Here is a 17,622-nt window from a genome sequence, read left to right as displayed (position 1 = left end):
TGAAGATTACACCTTCCGTTCTGCCTGGATTTGTCCGCGTTCAGTTTGGCCTGCAGCAGCAGGTATTTTCCAGGGGCACCTGCTTATAATTTAGATAATATCTTTTGCTCTGAGTTATAGTCTTATGCTTAATGTTCTTCTGCTTTTTGTTCTGCAGCTTCTTGTTCTTGTGCTTCTTGGTCTTCTGTCTCTTGTTCTTCTGTATCTTGGTGGTTGTCTTCTTGTTCTTTGTCCTCTTGGTCATCTTCTTCAGGGTCATCTTCTCGGTCTTCTTTGGGACGGTCTTCAGGGTCGTCGTCTTCAGGGTCGTCGTCTTCGGGGTCGTCTTCTTCGGGGTGGTCTTCAGGGTCGTCATCTTCAGGGTCGTCGTCTTCGGGGTCCTCGTCTTCTTCGGGGTGGTCTTCAGGGTCATCATCTTCAGGGTCGTCGTCTTTGGGTCCTCGTCTTCTTCGGGGTGGTCTTCAGGGTCGTCGTCTTCAGGGTCGTCGTCTTCTTCGGGGTGGTCTTCAGGGTCGTCGTCTTCGGGGTCGTTGTCTTCGGGGTCCTCGTCTTCTTCGGGGTGGTCTTCAGGGTCATCGTCTTCAGGGTCGTCATCTTCGGGGTCCTCGTCTTCTTCGGGGTGGTCTTCAGGGTCGTCGTCTTCAGGGTCGTCATCTTCGGGGTCCTCGTCTTCTTCGGGGTGGTCTTCAGGGTCGTCATCTTCAGGGTCATCGTCAGGGAGATCCAGAGTGATTACCAAAAACCATTTCAAAAAGCTTGAACTTGGAAATGTAGCAGAAGGTACAAGAAGGCCGAGGAACTGCCGAAAACCAGCTGACGGTACTGGAACCCGGATGGGTAGCAGAAGGTACACATGAAAAAAAAAGTTGCAAGGCCGCGAGACGGCCGGAGTTACCGAAACCCACAGTCCTACAGGGGGTGCTTGTCCTATTGGCACTATGGAACCAGCCTTCATTGCCAGATCCCGCAGCCCACATAGGAGTCACCTAAACTGCAGGCACCATAGAGTCGGCTAACCCGACCGCAACACGACAGGACAAAGTATTGGAGGCAAAGTGACGTTGACACTACCCGGAAACAGCTGGCGTGCTGGAACCAGGCTGCGCAGGAGGGAGTATCTGTGCCAAAGACACTGCCGAGAACCAGCTGACGGTACTGGAACCCGGAAGGGTAGCAGAAGGTACAAGAGCCAATGGAACTACCGAGGACCAGCTGATGGTACTGGAACCCGGTTACTAAGCAGGAGGTACCTGTGCTAGAAAGCACTACCAAGGACCAGCAGACGTTGGTGGAACTCGGATACCAAGAAGGAGGCGCCTAAGCCAAAGGCACTGCCGAGAAGCAGCTGACGGTACTGGAACCCGGATGGGTAGCAGAAGGTACAAGAGCCCATGGAACTACCGAGGACCAGCTGATGGTACTGGAACCCGGTTACTAAGCAGGAGGTACCTGTGCCAGAAAGCACTACCAAGGACCAGCAGACGTTGGTGGAACTCGGATACAGAGAAGGAGGCACCTAAACCAAAGGCACTGCCGAGAACCAGCTGATGGTATTGGAACCCAGATGGGTAGCAGAAGGTACACATGAAAAAAAAAGTTGCGAGGCCGCGAGCTGGCCGGAGTTATCAAAACCCACAGTCCTACAGGGGGTGCTTGTCCTATTGGCACTATGGAAACAGCCTTCATTACCAGATCCCGCAGCCCACATAGGAGTCACCTAAACTGCAGGCATCATAGAGTCGGCTAACCCGACCGCAACACGACAGGACAACGTATTGGAGGCAAACGTTGACACTACCCGGAAACAGCTGACGTGCTGGAACCAGGCTGCGCAGGAGGGAGTATCTGTGCCAAAGACACTGCTGGGATACAGCCGGCGGTGCTGGAACCCAGGGTAAATACTAAAAACAGAGTAGAGCCAGAGGCCTAATTGGAGCAAGTTTAAAATCAGTAGTAGTGTAAATGTGGACAGAGCAGGAGAAATTGCCGGACACTCAGCAGGGGATCAGCTGACGTTACTGAACCCCAATAACACTGGAGCAAGTATTGACTGTGCAGATGGCACTTCTGAGCACCAACTGGTGGTGTTGGAGCCCAGGGTAAATACTGAAAATAGAGTGGAGCCAGAGGCCTAATTGGAGCAAGTTTAAAATCAGTAGTAGTGTGAATGTGGACAGAGCAGGAGAAATTGCTGGGCACACAGCAGGGGATCAGCTGACGTTACTGAACCCCAATAACACTGGAGCAAGTGTTGACTGTGCAGACGGCACGTCTGAGCAGCAACTGGCGGTGTTGGAGCCCAGGGTAAATACTAAAAACAGAGTGGAGCCAGTGGCCTAATTGGAGCGAGTTTAAAATCAGTAGTAGTGTGAATGTGGAGAGAGCAGGAGAAATTGCCGGGCACACAGCAGGGGAACAGCTGACGTTACTGAACCCCAATAAAACTGGAGCAAATGTTGACTGTGCAGATGGCACTTTTGAGCAGCAACTGGCGGTGCTGGAGCCCAGGGTAAATACTGAAAACAGAGAGGAGCCAGACAGAGGCCTAATTGGAGCAAGTTTAAAATCAGTAGTAGTGTGAATGTAGACAGAGCAGGAGAAATTGCCAGACACACAGCAGGGGAACAGCTGACGTTACTGAACCCCAATAACACTGGAGCAAGTGTTGACTGTGCAGACGGCACTTCTGAGCAGCAACTGGCGGTGTTGGAGCCCAGGGTAAATACTGAAAACAGAGTGGAGCCAGAGGCCTAATTGGAGCAAGTTTAAAATCAGTAGTAGTGTGAATGTGGACAGAGCAGGAGAAATTGCCGGACACTCAGCAGGGGATCAGCTGACGTTACTGAACCCCAATAACACTGGAGCAAGTGTTGAATGTGCAGACGGCACTTCTGAGCAGCAACTGGCGGTGTTGGAGCCCAGAGTAAATACTGAAAACAGAGTGGAGCCAGAGGCCTAATTGGAGCAAGTTTAAGATCAGTAGTAGTGTTAATGTGGACAGAGCAGGAGAAATTGCCGGACACACAGCAGGGGATCAGCTGACGTTACTGAACCCCAATAACACTGGAGCAAGTGTTGACTGTGCAGATGGCACTTCTGAGCAGCAACTGGCGGTGTTGGAGCCCAGGGACTACAGTTCAGGTGGTAGAAACATGAACACAACAGTAGACCTGGATACTGTTGCCAACCAATTATTTAATCTGGAAGAGGACTGGCAAATTCATGCGAGATGCAGGCCTTGTTCATTTTCAGAAAAGTAAGCAGGTCAACGTTATCGGAGGATAGTCGGATGCGATGGTCTGTTAGTACACGACCTGCGGCACTAAAGACGCGTCCCGATAATACACTAGCAGTAGGGCAAGCCAGCACCTCCAATGCATACTGGCTAAGCTCTGGCCATGTATCCAGCTTAGAGACCCAAAACTTGAAGGGGGTAGAGCTGTCTGGGAGTACACTGACAGAGCAAGACATGTAGTCTGTCACCATATGACAGAAACGTTGCCTCCTGCTGACTGGAGCCGTCTGTGATGGTGTAGACATTTGTGGCGGTGGGGACACAAAACTTTGCCACATTTGGGCCATACTGGTCTTGCCTTGTGCTGAGGTGCTGCTTCTGCTCCCTCTTTGTGCAGAGCTTCCTCCACTGCCTCGACGCACTAAGCTGCTTTGTAAAGCACTAGCAGCACTGCTCTCGGGTGGAATGGAGAGCATGATGGAATGCACCAGTGTGTCTTGGTACTCCCGCATTTTACGCTCCCGGTTCAACGGTGTTATGAGGCTTTGTAAGTTGTCCCGGTAGCGAGGATCTAGGAGGGTGGACACCCAATAATCAGCCGTGTTGAGAATGTGGGCGATGCGGCGGTCGTTTCTCAGGCACTGCAGAATTAAATCAACCATGTGCTGCAGACTGCCAACTGGCCAAGAAGCGCTGTCCCCTGCTTGAGGCGTGATCTCTGCCTGCTCTGCAACACCCCACCCTCACTAGATACTGACTACTAGAGCATTGTCTTCCTCCTCCATTGGCTCCTCCTCATCCTCCTCACAAAGTGTCCCCTGCCTAGGCCTTTGTGAGGAACCACGTTGTGCAGACTGTACAGAAGCAGATGGCATTTGTGACTCCTCATCCTCCACCTCTTCCAAAATCTCCTCCCTTAGTGCTTGCAGTGTTTTTTCAAGCAGGCAGAAAAGGGGGATAGTCATTCTGACTAGTGCATCATCTGCACTCGCCATCCGCGTGGAATAATCGAAGGCACGAAAACGTGGCAGATGTCCTTCATAGAGGCCCACTCAGTGGTGGTGAAGTGTGAACGGCGTGCAGTGTGACTTGTTTGCGCCTGCTGCAGTTGGTACTCCATTACTGCTGCCTGCTGCTCACACAACCTCTCCAACATATGTTACGTTGAATTCCACCTGGTGGATAGGTCACATATGATGCAATGTTCCGGAAGGCGTAATCGGCGCTGCAATGTGCGATCTTGCGATGCTGGAATGCCGCAAGTGAGCGCACTTTATGCGTACCTTGTGCAGCAGTGCATCAAGATCCGGATAGTCCCTCAAAAAACTCTGCACGACTAAGTTAAGCACATGTGCCAGACATGGGATGTGAGTGAGGTTGCCTAGGCCCAGAGCTGCCACCAGATTTCGGCCATTGTCACACACTACCATGCCTGGCTGGAGATTAGCTGGCACAAACCACACGTCGCTCTGCTGCTTGATGGCATTCCAGAGCTCCTGCGCTGTGTGGCTTCGATTCCCCAAATAAATTAATTTCAATACGGCCTGTTGACGTTTGGCCACGGCTGTGCTCATATCGGTCGTAACAGGTAACCGTTCACGGGTCGATGTGGAGGTAGACCGTGACGGCTCCTGCAGCGCTGATTCAGAGGAACTGGAGTATGAAGAGGAGTCAATGTGTACAGACTGGATTCCTGCAATCCTTGGAGTTGGCAGAACATGTACAGCGCCACTCTCAAGATCTGTACCCGGCTCCACAACATTTACCCAATGGGCAGTGAGGGAAAGGTATCGTCCCTGTCCATGCTTACTGGTCCACGCATCAGTGGTCAGGTGGACTTTGCTACTGACGGCGTTTTGTAGCGCATGTTTAATTTTTCCCTACACATGCTGTTGCAGGGCAGGGACAGCTTGCCTGCAGAAATAAAAGCGGCTGGGCACGTTGTATTGTGGGACTGCCAATGCCATCAAGTTACGGAAGGTGTCAGTCTCCACCAGCCTGAATGATAGCATTTCAAGGGCCAGTAGTTTTGCAATGCCAGCATTCAGAGCCTGTGCTCGGGGGTGGTTTGCGCCTTTTCTCCCATGCCTATGCTAACGATGGCTGTAGACTGGCCTGGGAGTGTGAGGATGACAGGGAACGTGGTGCTGTGGGTGGAATGACACTGTGTCTCTGTACAACAGTGCCAGTGTGAGGAAGCCGAACCAGCTGTGTGTGAGCTGGAGGAAGAGGCTACAACACGAGCTGAAGAGGTGGTAGGTGGCGCTGTAGGTTGGCCTAGGTCTTCAGTGTGTCTTTGTAACTCCACCACGGGCTTGGTCCGCACATGTGTCCACATATTTGTGGTATTGAGGTTGCTGACACTTTTCCCTCTTTTCACTTTCTGATTACACAGCTTGCATTTGACAAAGCAAATGTCATCTGCAACTGTGTCAAAAAAGGACCAGGCACTGCAAGTCTTGGGAGCGCCCGTTTTGGGTTTTGGAAGAGGCATGCTCCTAATGGGTGCAGAAGTGGAGGCTACAGGCAACCAAGTCTGCCCCCTCCCTCTCCCTCCTTTTTGGGCCGTTAGGGGAATCTCTTCCTCAGATCTGCTCCTACCACCTTCCTGTACCTCACGCCATGATGGGTCAAGGACCTCATCATCTACACTACCCTCTTCAAACAACTGCTTCTCCTGGGTAGTCTTGAGAGCACAGTACGCACCAGAAAGTGGCACCTGAGTCTCATCATCAGATGCACACTGAGGTGTGCTGACCATAGGCACTGGCCCACCAGCCTCTTCAGATTCAGAGAGACAAAGTGGTTGCGCATCACTGCATACTACCTCTTCTTCAAATTCTAGAATTCTGCTTGGCTGGCCCCCTCTTTCCAAGCCAAGAGATTCAGAGAACAGAAGTAGAGATCGCTCCTGTCCAGGGCTCTCTGACTGCCTGGGCAATTTGGCAGGTGGTGAAGAGACTGATGGGTGCTCTTCAGTGCTCCGGACCTGAGAGGATCTGGAACTAATTGAAGTCGATGCATTAGCTGCCATCCATCCGACAACGGCTTCAATTTGGTCCTCCCGCAGCAGTGAGGTATGGCTAGCTCCTACAAAGCTGTGCATAAAGGACTGTTCCCTGGTAAAACTGGGGGATGCTGAAACACTGGTGCCCGCAGCAGGCACAGAATCCCCACATCCTCTCCCTGCAGGCACAGAATCCCCTCGTCCTCTCCCTGCAGAAACTCCACGCCCACGACCACATGCCTTACTCCCTGCCTTCTTCATCTTGTTAGACTGATAAAGAAAGGCAGAAAAGTACTAAGGGCTTAGTGTGCTTATTCCTGAACAGCTGCTAACAGGTATAAGAAACACTAATTTTATAAAGTGTGGACTAGACTTTAATATGAGCTAATGTGGCCTACACAACTGTAAAGTGGAGTGTTTGGGGAGCTTTATTTACATTTTTTTTCACAAAAAGACACTGGATGTGCCCAAAGATGTAAAACCGATAGTATCACAAACTTTTTGTAGCTATTACAATGCAGGAAGGTAACCTACAATGCAATAGATGAGGCTACAAAAAATTGGCTAATACTAATCTGGCTGGGGCTGCAGGGCACAATGCTGCAGAAATGCTCCTCTATCTACTCCTATATAGTGTGTTTGGAAGCAATCTAGCTGGATATGGATGGAACCACTCTAATAGGAGAAATCAGGAAAAATGAGCAGCACTAATGCAAAAAAGCACAATGTATGAGGCAGTGACGCACGCTGAGCGGACTACAACCAGACGTGGCTGCAGAACACACTACAGCGTGAGCTGCACTCACACACAGAGACCTCGCAGACAGCCGTGAACAGTGCAGAGAACTGTGCACTAGCGCTGCAAGACAAAAGAAAGCTTATCTTTATACTCCTATATAGTGTGTTTGGAAGCAATATATCTGGATACGGATGGAACCACCACACTAATAGGAGAAATCAGGAAAAATGAGCAGCACTAATGCAAAAAAGCACAATGTATGAGGCAGTGACGCACGCTGAGCGGACTACAACCGGACGTGGCTGCAGAACACACTACAGCGTGAGCTGCACTCACACACAGAGACCTCGCAGACAGCCGTGAACAGTGCAGAGAACTGTGCACTAGCGCTGCAAGGCAAAAGAAAGCTTATCTTTATACTCCTATACAGTGTGTTTGGAAGCAATCTATCTGGATACGGATGGAACCACACTAATAGGAGAAATCAGGAAAAATGAGCAGCACTAATGCAAAAAAGCACAATGTATGAGGCAGTGACGCACGCTGAGCGGACTACAACCGGACGTGGCTGCAGCACACACTACAGCGTGAGCTGCACTCACACACAGAGACCTCGCAGACAGCCGTGAACAGTGCAGAGAACTGTGCATTAGCGCTGCAAGGCAAAAGAAAGCTTCTCTATCTACTCCTATATAGTGTGTTTGGAAGCAATCTATCTGGATACGGATGGAACCACCACACTAATAGGAGATATCAGGAAAAATGAGCAGCACTAATGCAAAAAAGCACAATGTATAAGGCAGTGACGCACGCTGAGCGGACTACAACCGGACGTGGCGGCAGCACACACTACAGCATGAGCTGCACTCACACAGAGACCTCGCAGACAGCCGTGAACAGTGCAGAGAATTGTGCACTAGCGCTGCAAGGCAAAATAAAGCTTTATAAAGTAGCCTGGGTAAAGCACAATAAAGCAAATAGGTAGCTAAAACTGTCCCTCAGAACAGCAGCGTCCTGTCCCTAACTGAATTCACAGCAGAGTGAACCCAAAATGGCGGCGGCGGCTTTCATAGTGCATCATGACATCATTTCAGCAGCCAATCACAGCCATGCCATTAGTTAACATGCCTAACATGCCTAACAGGATGTGCCCACACTTTTTAGGATCCTCATTGGCTGAATAAAATGAAACTGGCTCATTGCATTATGGGAACTTCCGATTCCGGTATTCGATATTCTAAAAGTATCGGAACTCAGTATCGGAACTCCGATACCGTGAATATCGGTCGATACCTGATATTTCAGCATGGAAAGCTCAACACTAATCCCGAACAATTTTCCTGGCAGTTGTGGCCGAAATCTTTGTTTGTCTACCTGACCGTGGTTTGGTTTTTACAGAGCCCCTGATTTTCCATTTGTTAATCACAGTTTGAACGCTGCTGACTGGCATTATCAATTCCTTGGATATTTTTTTGTATCCCTTTCCTGTGTTATACAGTTCAACTACCTTTTCCCGTAGATCCGTTGACAATTCTTTTGCTTTCCCCATAACTCACAATCCAGAAACGTCAGTGGCTGGATGAAAGATGCAAGAGTTTGTCTGGATCCCAGAAACTCACTCAGCTTTTATGCACACACACTGATTACAAGCAAACAGGTCACAGGTGAGGATGGTACCTTTAGTAGCCATTCAAACCCATTTGTGTCAAATTCTTTGCATGTTATCAGGCTAAATTCACCAGGGTATGTGAACTTTTGATCAGGGTCATTTGGATGTTTTTGGTTGTCATTAAGATTTAAAAAGAGAAAACACAGTAGTTTGACAATAAATGGCTTTACCCAACCAATAACCATGAGTGGAGAAAAAGTTTTTTTGTTATCATTCATATTCCCTGAAACAAGGCCAAGAAAGCAAAAATTCTGCCAGGGTATGTAAACTTTTGAGCACAATTGTATGTGCATGTGTAGTAGGCCTTGTCCCCATCCAGCTCTCTCTATAAAGGTCTACTGGGCACGTGCAATCACCAAGATCCTGTTCTGTAGACCCTCTGACTACATGCAGCATAGGGGAGTCGGCACCCTCAGTTCAGTGACGTGATGATGCTTCTGGTCTGAACTACAAGTCAAGATGGAGAAGCCACCAACTGGGAATTCGGCAAACTGGGCGGTAGGATGCACCTGAAAGGCAATAACTCTTTAATGCCCAATTACTATCATTGTCTTGAGTAATGCACCCACTTGGCTAAGAAAACTAGATTTACAGACAAGGAAATGGTGGCCATATCTCAGGAATGTAGTGACGCAGTAAAGAAAGAAAAATAATGCCGGATTCAGGAGAAAAGCAGCATTGAAAAATACATATTTATGGCAGATGACTTGTCTTCCTTAAGGCCATGCACTTAAAGGTGTTGTCCGTGATTAGAAAACATAACTGCTTTTCTTCCTCCCCTAAGCTTGGGCTGTGCAAGGAATTGCAACTCAGCTCTATTGAAGTGACTGGAGCTGAGCTACAATACCACGCACAACACAGAGTGGCGCTATTTCTGAAAGAAAGCAGCAATACTATTCTAATCTTGGAAAAGCAATTTAATGCTGTGCTTGGGATCAAATCCTGTTGAGAAAAACCCTTCTCAAAAAAGCTTTTGCAACGGCGTTCCTGACTAAATAGGATGGGAGCTGTATCCGTAATACGGTCATGTGGCTGAAACGTTTGGGAGAAGATCTCCATATAATGGAGCCATGGAATTTGCCTATGATTTCCTAGTACAGAGATATAGTGATACGTGTGCCTCCATATAGACTCTGCTGTCTGCATAAATCCTTTGAGATCATGCACACAGACGTACGATCGTTGAGTTTTGAATGGAGCCATTAGAAGGCTTTGATAGAGATACACAGGGCTTTAACTGTCCTACCATACCAGGGCATATATAAAAAACTATGAAATGTTTCAGTGACCGCTGAATGTACGGTATATCTGGACAGGGGCGGACATATCATTGGTGCAACAGGGACCCAAAAGGTAAGGTGGCCCATTTCCACCTCCAAAACAGATGGAATTGTGCATTATGATGACCTATTGGACTGCGAAGGACCCATATATTGTTCTTGCTCAGTGGCCTCTTCTGTCCATGTCCACCAGTGTGTCTGGAGGTGTTATACTTATACATGAGGCCCTCGATGGAGCCAGCACAACATGCTATGGGACTATAAGAGCTCCATACACTGCCGTATAGCCACCATGTCCACATGAGCCCCTAAATGTTGGTTCTCAAATAAAACAATCATACCACAAATCTGGAATAATAAAGTCTATATGAATAATTAAGATATTGCATGAAATACAGATAGCTACAGTACTTTTCACTTTCCTAGGAAAAATTGTCTTGAAATATTAATCTCCAGACGTTTATTAAATAATGAGTTGAAAAGAGAAGATTTCCAATTACATTACACATTTCTGCTGTGTTCGGATGGAAAATACAAGCTATAATAATATTCCTTCTAATACATGCATTTATGAGCTGAAGAGTTTGCTATGGGCACACACATTGCTCTCCCTTTCGACAGTACTTGGCTTTGGAGAGCTACATTTTTCTACCTGGATTTGTAGGCTGAGGCACCAGTAATTGCACTGATGCATTCCTTTCCTAGAATAAAATTCTGCTACGTGATCATTATAATGAGATAATAAGACTTATGTTTCTAGAGCTAATTCCCTCCTACAGAGACTTTTATTCCTCTGCCTCTAATGGAATCATTTTGTGTCTTGGATTTGCACTTCCTCCAGGCTCCTAAAAGGGCAGACATTGACTTATAGGGAAGCTACCTCCAGTTGATGGTACTAGATAACCAACTTTCTCCTGGAGGAAAACTGATTTTTAAGAGTTGGTGTGAAATAATTCTCAAGTCCCATTCCATCGGCCACGACAGTTGTCTGTAACGGCTTCACAGGGGTTGGAGAACGTCTTCCTACCTGCCGGCTTCCGCGGTTCTTCTACTGAATATCCATCATGGCGTGATGTCACATGTGCGTCACACCATAACTATGCCATCTCACCAGACCGGCTATTCTTAGGAGGTTGGGGATGATGGCAAGTAAGTGGCGGTACCCCTGCTCCTGTGCAAGGTCATGGCCGTAGGAATGGGACATGTGAATAAATTTGCAGCACTCTACTTATTTGCATACCTTTTTCCCATGGAGCATTACTGGACCTATATGTCTTCTTGTACCTTGGGACTGTCTCCACAAGGAGAAACAATAGCCACCTTTTCAAGTTACTAAAGGTACAAGACCCTGCACTACAGTTGGGCAAAAAAATTCACAAGACTACAGTTCAGCAGCCATATTGGTTATCTGTGGCCACCGGACCAGAAAATTAAACAAGTCCCCCTACCTGACGGCATCTCCCAAGCGATGTCATTGTTGAACCATGATGCAATAGTGCTCAACTCTACCGTGCACCTTTACCATAGTGTTATTTGCAGCAGAGCCCCCTCTCTTCTGTGTACAGTACTGACAGCCATGACTACATGGCCATGTGCAGCACTGGCATGACCTTATAGGCAGGCAGCATAGGAAATAATATAACTTTGAACGGCGGTTGCTGGTAGTTCTAGGCTTTGGTCAGTACTTCTTGGTTTCTATGTTTTTCATGGCCAGTATAGGCTTCAGACACAGTAAAGTAGTGAATGGTAGAAGACCTCCAGAATGGCATCATTGGAGGACAGCTGAGTATGCGTGAGGCATTCGAGGAGCTGACAAGGAGGACCTCAGCTCTTTCCATTAGCCCCACAGACATTGAATGAAGGCCACATGCTCAACCACAGCTGCACTCAAACTCCTGTGGTCATGTAGTCAGGAGGAACAGGGAACTCAGGATCATTAGTGATCAGAGGTGGCTCGAGGGGTGGGACCCACAGGGATCAGGCATGTGTTTCTGCACCATTTTCTCATAACTATAATGTTCTAGATAACATATGAGCTGGGGCCGATCACCATGCAGCTGTGATGGGTTTTCTATGTAATTGAGCATCTATTAAGCAATGACGTTGCCCCAACATTTCAGATAGCAGCAGAATCTGACCAACCTAGGACACAGTGATGTCCCCAGAAAATAGTCCCTCACAAGTAAGGATGTATAGCCCTGCTGGGGCTAGTATGGATTTCTGTAAGTACACTGGAAGTTACATTTAATATCCTGTTCAGTTATTTAATAAAAGCCATTAGTTCTTAGACTGATCTGCTGGAGGCGATGGGGAAGACAGATTGTACCATTACTCTGGAAGCGTCTACCGGCAGCAATGACAGGTGACATCCCGATGTGCCCACCTCATCTGACACCACACTCCCAGCAGCTCGCCTCATTAAACAATTATTGGTGTGACAGAGAACTGTTTTCCAGAGCTAAACTCAACGTGAAATACATCCAATTATCTACAATTTACCCATATCACAGGAGATCCCCCATCATTCCCTACCGCTCTCTTGCAATGGGTGGCCCATACGTCAGGTGATTAAAGATATCACACCCATCTCCATGATTCATGGCGACAGTACGGCTCCATCATTCCAACATCGTCCTTCTCATCACTGATAATTAGACATACCTTAAGCAATTTGATGAGCTTTTTAATAATGCCTTCATGGATTGACAGCGCTACTGCTGCACTGCATTGTGGGAGAACCCTGCTAAGAATACCCACTGTTCTCTGTAGGAAGACGGTAACATGAGAAACTATCATTATTATTACTTTAATGGGTGATTTTTTATTAATAGTAATATATAATAATAATAATTCTTATTAATTATATTATTATAATTATCAATAAATCAGTTACTATTGTTAATAATAATATTTATGTTTATTGTTTCTGTTGTTATTATTATCTTAATAATAGCAACAGTGATTTATTAATAATAATATGAATGATGATGATATAATATTATATTATTATATATTATATTAATAATAATAATAGTAACAGTGATTTATTGACGATAATAATGATATAAATTATAATATAATAATTATAATATTAATGATATGATAATATAATAATCATAATATATAATCATTTATATTACTATCAATAAATCACTGCTGCTATTATTAATAATAATGTGTATGTATATTATTATTGTTAATAATAACAACAATAATAATATACATACATATTATTAATAATAGCAACAGTGATTTATTGATTATAGTAATAATACAAATGATGACAATATAATATTTATTATTATTACATTAATAATATCAAGTGATTTATTGATGATGTTAATAATAGTAATAATAATAGTAATAATTATAATATAAATAATATAATAATATATCATCATTTATATTATTATCAATAAATCACTGTTGTTATTAATAGTAATAATGACAATAATATACATACATATTATTATTAATAATACCAAGAATGATTTATTGATAATAATATTAATAATAATAATAATACAATTATGACAATATAATACTATTATTTATTATTACACTTATATCAAGTGACTTACTGATGATGATGATGATGATAATAATAATAGCAATAATAATATAAATGATAATATAAATGATATGATAATATCATAATATATCATCATTTATATTATTATTATTAATAATAATAATAATAATAAATCACTGTTGCTTTTATTAACTATAGTATGTATGTATATTATTATTGTTGTTATTAATGTTAATAACAACAATAATCATATACATATTATTATTAATAATACCAACAGCGGTGTATTGATTATAATACAAATGATGATATTATTATTACACTAATAATCAACAGTAATTTAATGATGATAATAATAATATCAATATGCTCTTTATTTATACTCTTTATTATTCACTTACTCTATGTAGCATCATCATATTTGATAACACTAGGCATTTAAAGGACACTTCAAACTAACTTTGCACAAATTAATAGTACAGCTGAAAATAAGTGACTTTGTAAGATAAGAAACTTTGCAACTAAGAAAAATGCTTCTTTCTCCACTTATGAACCACATCTTCTACTCCCTCCTTTACTCCCCCCCCCCCCCACTGCATCCTGAACTCATCATTCCCTCTGAAAAGAGTTCATATCCATGTGGCAAAAAAGAAGCTGACAGAGTGATCAGATTAAACTGCCTATTAATGTCTATGGAGAAGAGAGAGAGAAGAGAGATAAAAGCAGAGTGGAAGAGAGGCAGAAAGACATACACAGAGAGTGCTGTTCCTTTCTAGCATTTTTTTTTCTCTTCATAGTGTTGGATTTACAGTTACACTGCTTGGTACTGCTGTATAATGTCCTCCATGCTGCTGCTTTCTAGTAAGTGTTTATTTTGCCTCAGAGCTGGATTTACAGTTACACGGCTCGGTACTGCTGTATAATGTCCTCCATGCTGCTGCTTTCTAGAAAGTGGTTATTTTGCCTCAGAGCTGGATTTACAGCTACACGGCTCAGTCCTGCTGTATAATGTCCTCCATGCTGCTGCTTTCTAGTAAGTGTTTATTTTGCCTGCAAGCTAGATATACAGCTACACTGCTCAGTACTGCTGCATAATGCCCTCCATGCTGCTGCTCCTAAACACACTCTACATAGAGAGAGGAAAGGCAGAATCTCTCATATTTGTATGTGCCGTGTATGGAACACATCATAGCGGCTAGTCTCTGCCCACCATCTCGGAGAGAACTGAAAATTGGAAATATAGCTTGCACAGGGGAATACTAATGAAACAAGAAAGATACAAGTCATAAAATGGTCAGAAATGACCGTCACGTCGCTGTCACGATAACTTGTCTTATTGCTAAATGAATAATACTTACAGTAACAATGATTCCATCTTTATGGCTAAGCAGAGGCAAACATCTCATACTGATATCAACTCCTCGCTCCTAAAAAAGAAATCAGCAGTGAGAACACCTCTATAAAAGTCATATTTAGTTACAGTGACCCTAAAGTAATGTTAAGTTGTTAAGTGTCCCAGCTCCATGCAGTAAATGCTGCCCAAAACCCTCTGATTACTCTAGTTTCCATCAAGGAGACCAGTAAAGCCATCACTCAAGAGCACAGGGGAGAGTTGAGAAACATTAAGGCTATGTGCCCACGATGCAAAAATGCTCCAGATTTTTTCCTGAGCGTTTCTGCATCTCCCTGGCAGAAAAAACGCATGCGGATTGTACATGCGGATTGTACATGCGTTTTCCTGCCAGGGACATGCGGATGTGAAGCGTTCTTCACATGAATTTCCGCATGCGGGTTGACAAGCGCTTTCCAAGCGATTTTAGCATCACTTGGAAAGTGCTTGACAACTTGGTCACACTATATAAATCCATGCAACTGGCATGTATTTATATAGTGTGACGGTAAAAGAATGGTAAAAAATAAAAAATAAATATATGCTTACCTTCTGATGGCCCCCGGAGTCCTTGTCTTGGCTTGCTGGCAGCTCGCGGTAGATTTAAGGACCTGCCGACGTCAGTGGTCGCGTGACCCATCACATGACTAAATGACGTCAGCACAGGTCCTTTAGTCTACCGCGAGCTGCCGGCAAGCAGAGACAAGGACACCGGGGGCCATCAGAAGGTAAGTATAATATTTATTTTTTATTTTATTCTTTTTTTACAGGTTCTATGGTACCCGGGTTCGGAGGAGAGTCTCCTCTTCTCCAGACTCGGGTACCATCCGCACATTGAAACGCATGGATTCCGCATGTACAGATCCAGTGATGCGGAATCCATACGTTCCAATGCAAGTCAATGGCGGCGAAAACGCAGCACTTCCGCAAAATAATTGGTAGTGCTGCGTATTTTTCAGAAAATGATAATCCGCAGCGGAAATTTCCGCAGCATGTGCACAGCACATGTGGATTATCATTGGGGAACATGGCAGGCCTTCTACCATGCGTTATTTAAGCGTTTCTGCAGCGGAATTGCCGCTGCGGAAACGCTTAAAAAACGCATAGTGGGCACACAGCCATACTCTAGGACACTTCATTGTTAGGGAACGCCTAGTGGAAACTTGGCACAAAGGTGCACGACAATTTAAAAATCTTCTATTGAGAACATCGACATCTTCAGAGTTGGCGTCATGTGGTCACAGATTATTTATGTCAATGACATGAATTCTACCTCATGTAAAGCCTTGAGATCTAGTCAACGCAAGAAGATCTGAAGCGCCGAAGGAGCAAGTGCAGAATCGGTTGGGGAGCTGCAGAGGCAGGACAGGTGAGCATAGTCTTTTATTATTTTTAACCACATCCATCCCCTCCATTAATTATGTTTTGGGGGCCTGGAAAGACCTCAGAAAATAATAATAAACTTCTTTTTTGGTAATCAAGGAAATTTCGATTTGAACTGAATACATTTGGACCAAAATTGAGTCAAGTGAAAATGTCCAAAAGGAATTTCGGGAGATTCACTCATCTCTGGTTATTTCCCCTCTGTAAAAATAAATCGTTAAACCATTAGTATTGATAGGATAACATTAGAGATGAGAGGATCGGTCCACGCAGAATTGGGTGTCTGAAATTTATGGTTGGAGGAAAATTCAATCACTTTGTAATTTGATTATGGAAGGTCCCAAAAAAAGAAAAAAAAATGCCTGGCTGCAATTAGTGGAAACCGTAAAGGGAACTCCAAATTGTAAAAAAGTACAACAAAAAAAAAAAATACCCTCATCACTGACCTCTCCAGTCTCCCTGCTGCCCTCCGTCATTGGTCCTCGGGGCCTTTTATTTAATCTATCGCTACGAACAGGAAGATGACCCTGGCCGAGCAGACATTGATGACCAATCCTAAGGACAGGCCATCAATGTAAAAGTAGTGGACAACCTCTTTAATCCTTGTCTTACCTTGATTTCTGAATTTGATTCAAGTGATAAATTAAATATGAGTCCAAGTATTGCGGCCAAAATGTTTCCGCGTCTGTCTCCTAAAGAAGGTGACTTGCCCTCGTCCTATGGAGACATATAGTGTGGCGTTAGGTGCTTCTGATCTAATGCACATAGAGATATCGCAGTACAATCACCAACTTGTACTAAGCCCTAATAAGACAAAACATAAAAGTCTATGGGTACTTGATGGGTCACTTACTATAACCAACGTACAGGAGTCCCAGAACTGCAATGAGCCTGCCATCTGCCTCCTTATGGCACCATCTTCAGTGAGATGTCCCATTACAGTGAGACATCGGAGACATTCTTCCATATTTACTTGAACTAAATGCAGATTCTTCTGTAGAATAAGAAAAAAGTCAAGTATCCTATATGGCAAACAGTTCACCAGCAATACCAAATACTTAAGGATGGTGCCATATATGTGCATTGAAATGAATATGTCTAAGCTGAAATAGCACATACAATCTGAGGACAGAGTAATGTAAAAGGCCTAACACAGGATCCACCATTCACAATAGGTGATGTCACAGCTCACCTACTCCTCCTGTACAATGACTGATAACACCTCTATATACAGTAGATAACACAGGATCCACCATTCACAATAAGTGATGTCATAGCTCACCTCCTCCTCCTGTACAATGACTGATAACACCTATATATACAGTAGATAGCACAGGATCCACCATTCACAATAGGTGATGTCACAGCTCACCTCCTCCTCCTCCTG

The 17,622-nt window shown here is 44.5% G+C and overlaps 1 protein-coding gene across 3 annotated transcripts in view; it reads right to left on the bottom strand.

The window, feature by feature from the left end:
* Positions 1-17,622, bottom strand: part of TTC12 (tetratricopeptide repeat domain 12) — a 195,327-nt gene that overhangs the window by 18,556 nt on the left and 159,149 nt on the right. For 2 of the 3 annotated variants that reach the window (XM_073656990.1, XM_073656992.1), the window contains 4 exons: positions 17,089-17,229; positions 16,848-16,952; positions 14,821-14,889; positions 12,592-12,693 (listed from right to left, as the gene is read on the bottom strand). In XM_073656990.1, the coding sequence (XP_073513091.1) occupies positions 12,592-12,693; positions 14,821-14,889; positions 16,848-16,952; positions 17,089-17,229 (417 nt within the window). The remainder of the gene's footprint in view (positions 1-12,591; positions 12,694-14,820; positions 14,890-16,847; positions 16,953-17,088; positions 17,230-17,622) is intronic. The other variant, XM_073656991.1, reaches the window with a different exon arrangement.

Source organism: Phyllobates terribilis, unplaced genomic scaffold (genome assembly GCF_046119375.1).
Source record: "Phyllobates terribilis strain yellow unplaced genomic scaffold, ASM4611937v1 Scaffold_12__6_contigs__length_324123572, whole genome shotgun sequence".
In the NCBI taxonomy this organism is placed as follows: Eukaryota; Metazoa; Chordata; class Amphibia; order Anura; family Dendrobatidae; genus Phyllobates; species Phyllobates terribilis.
This window is presented reverse-complemented; position numbering and strand designations above follow the sequence as displayed.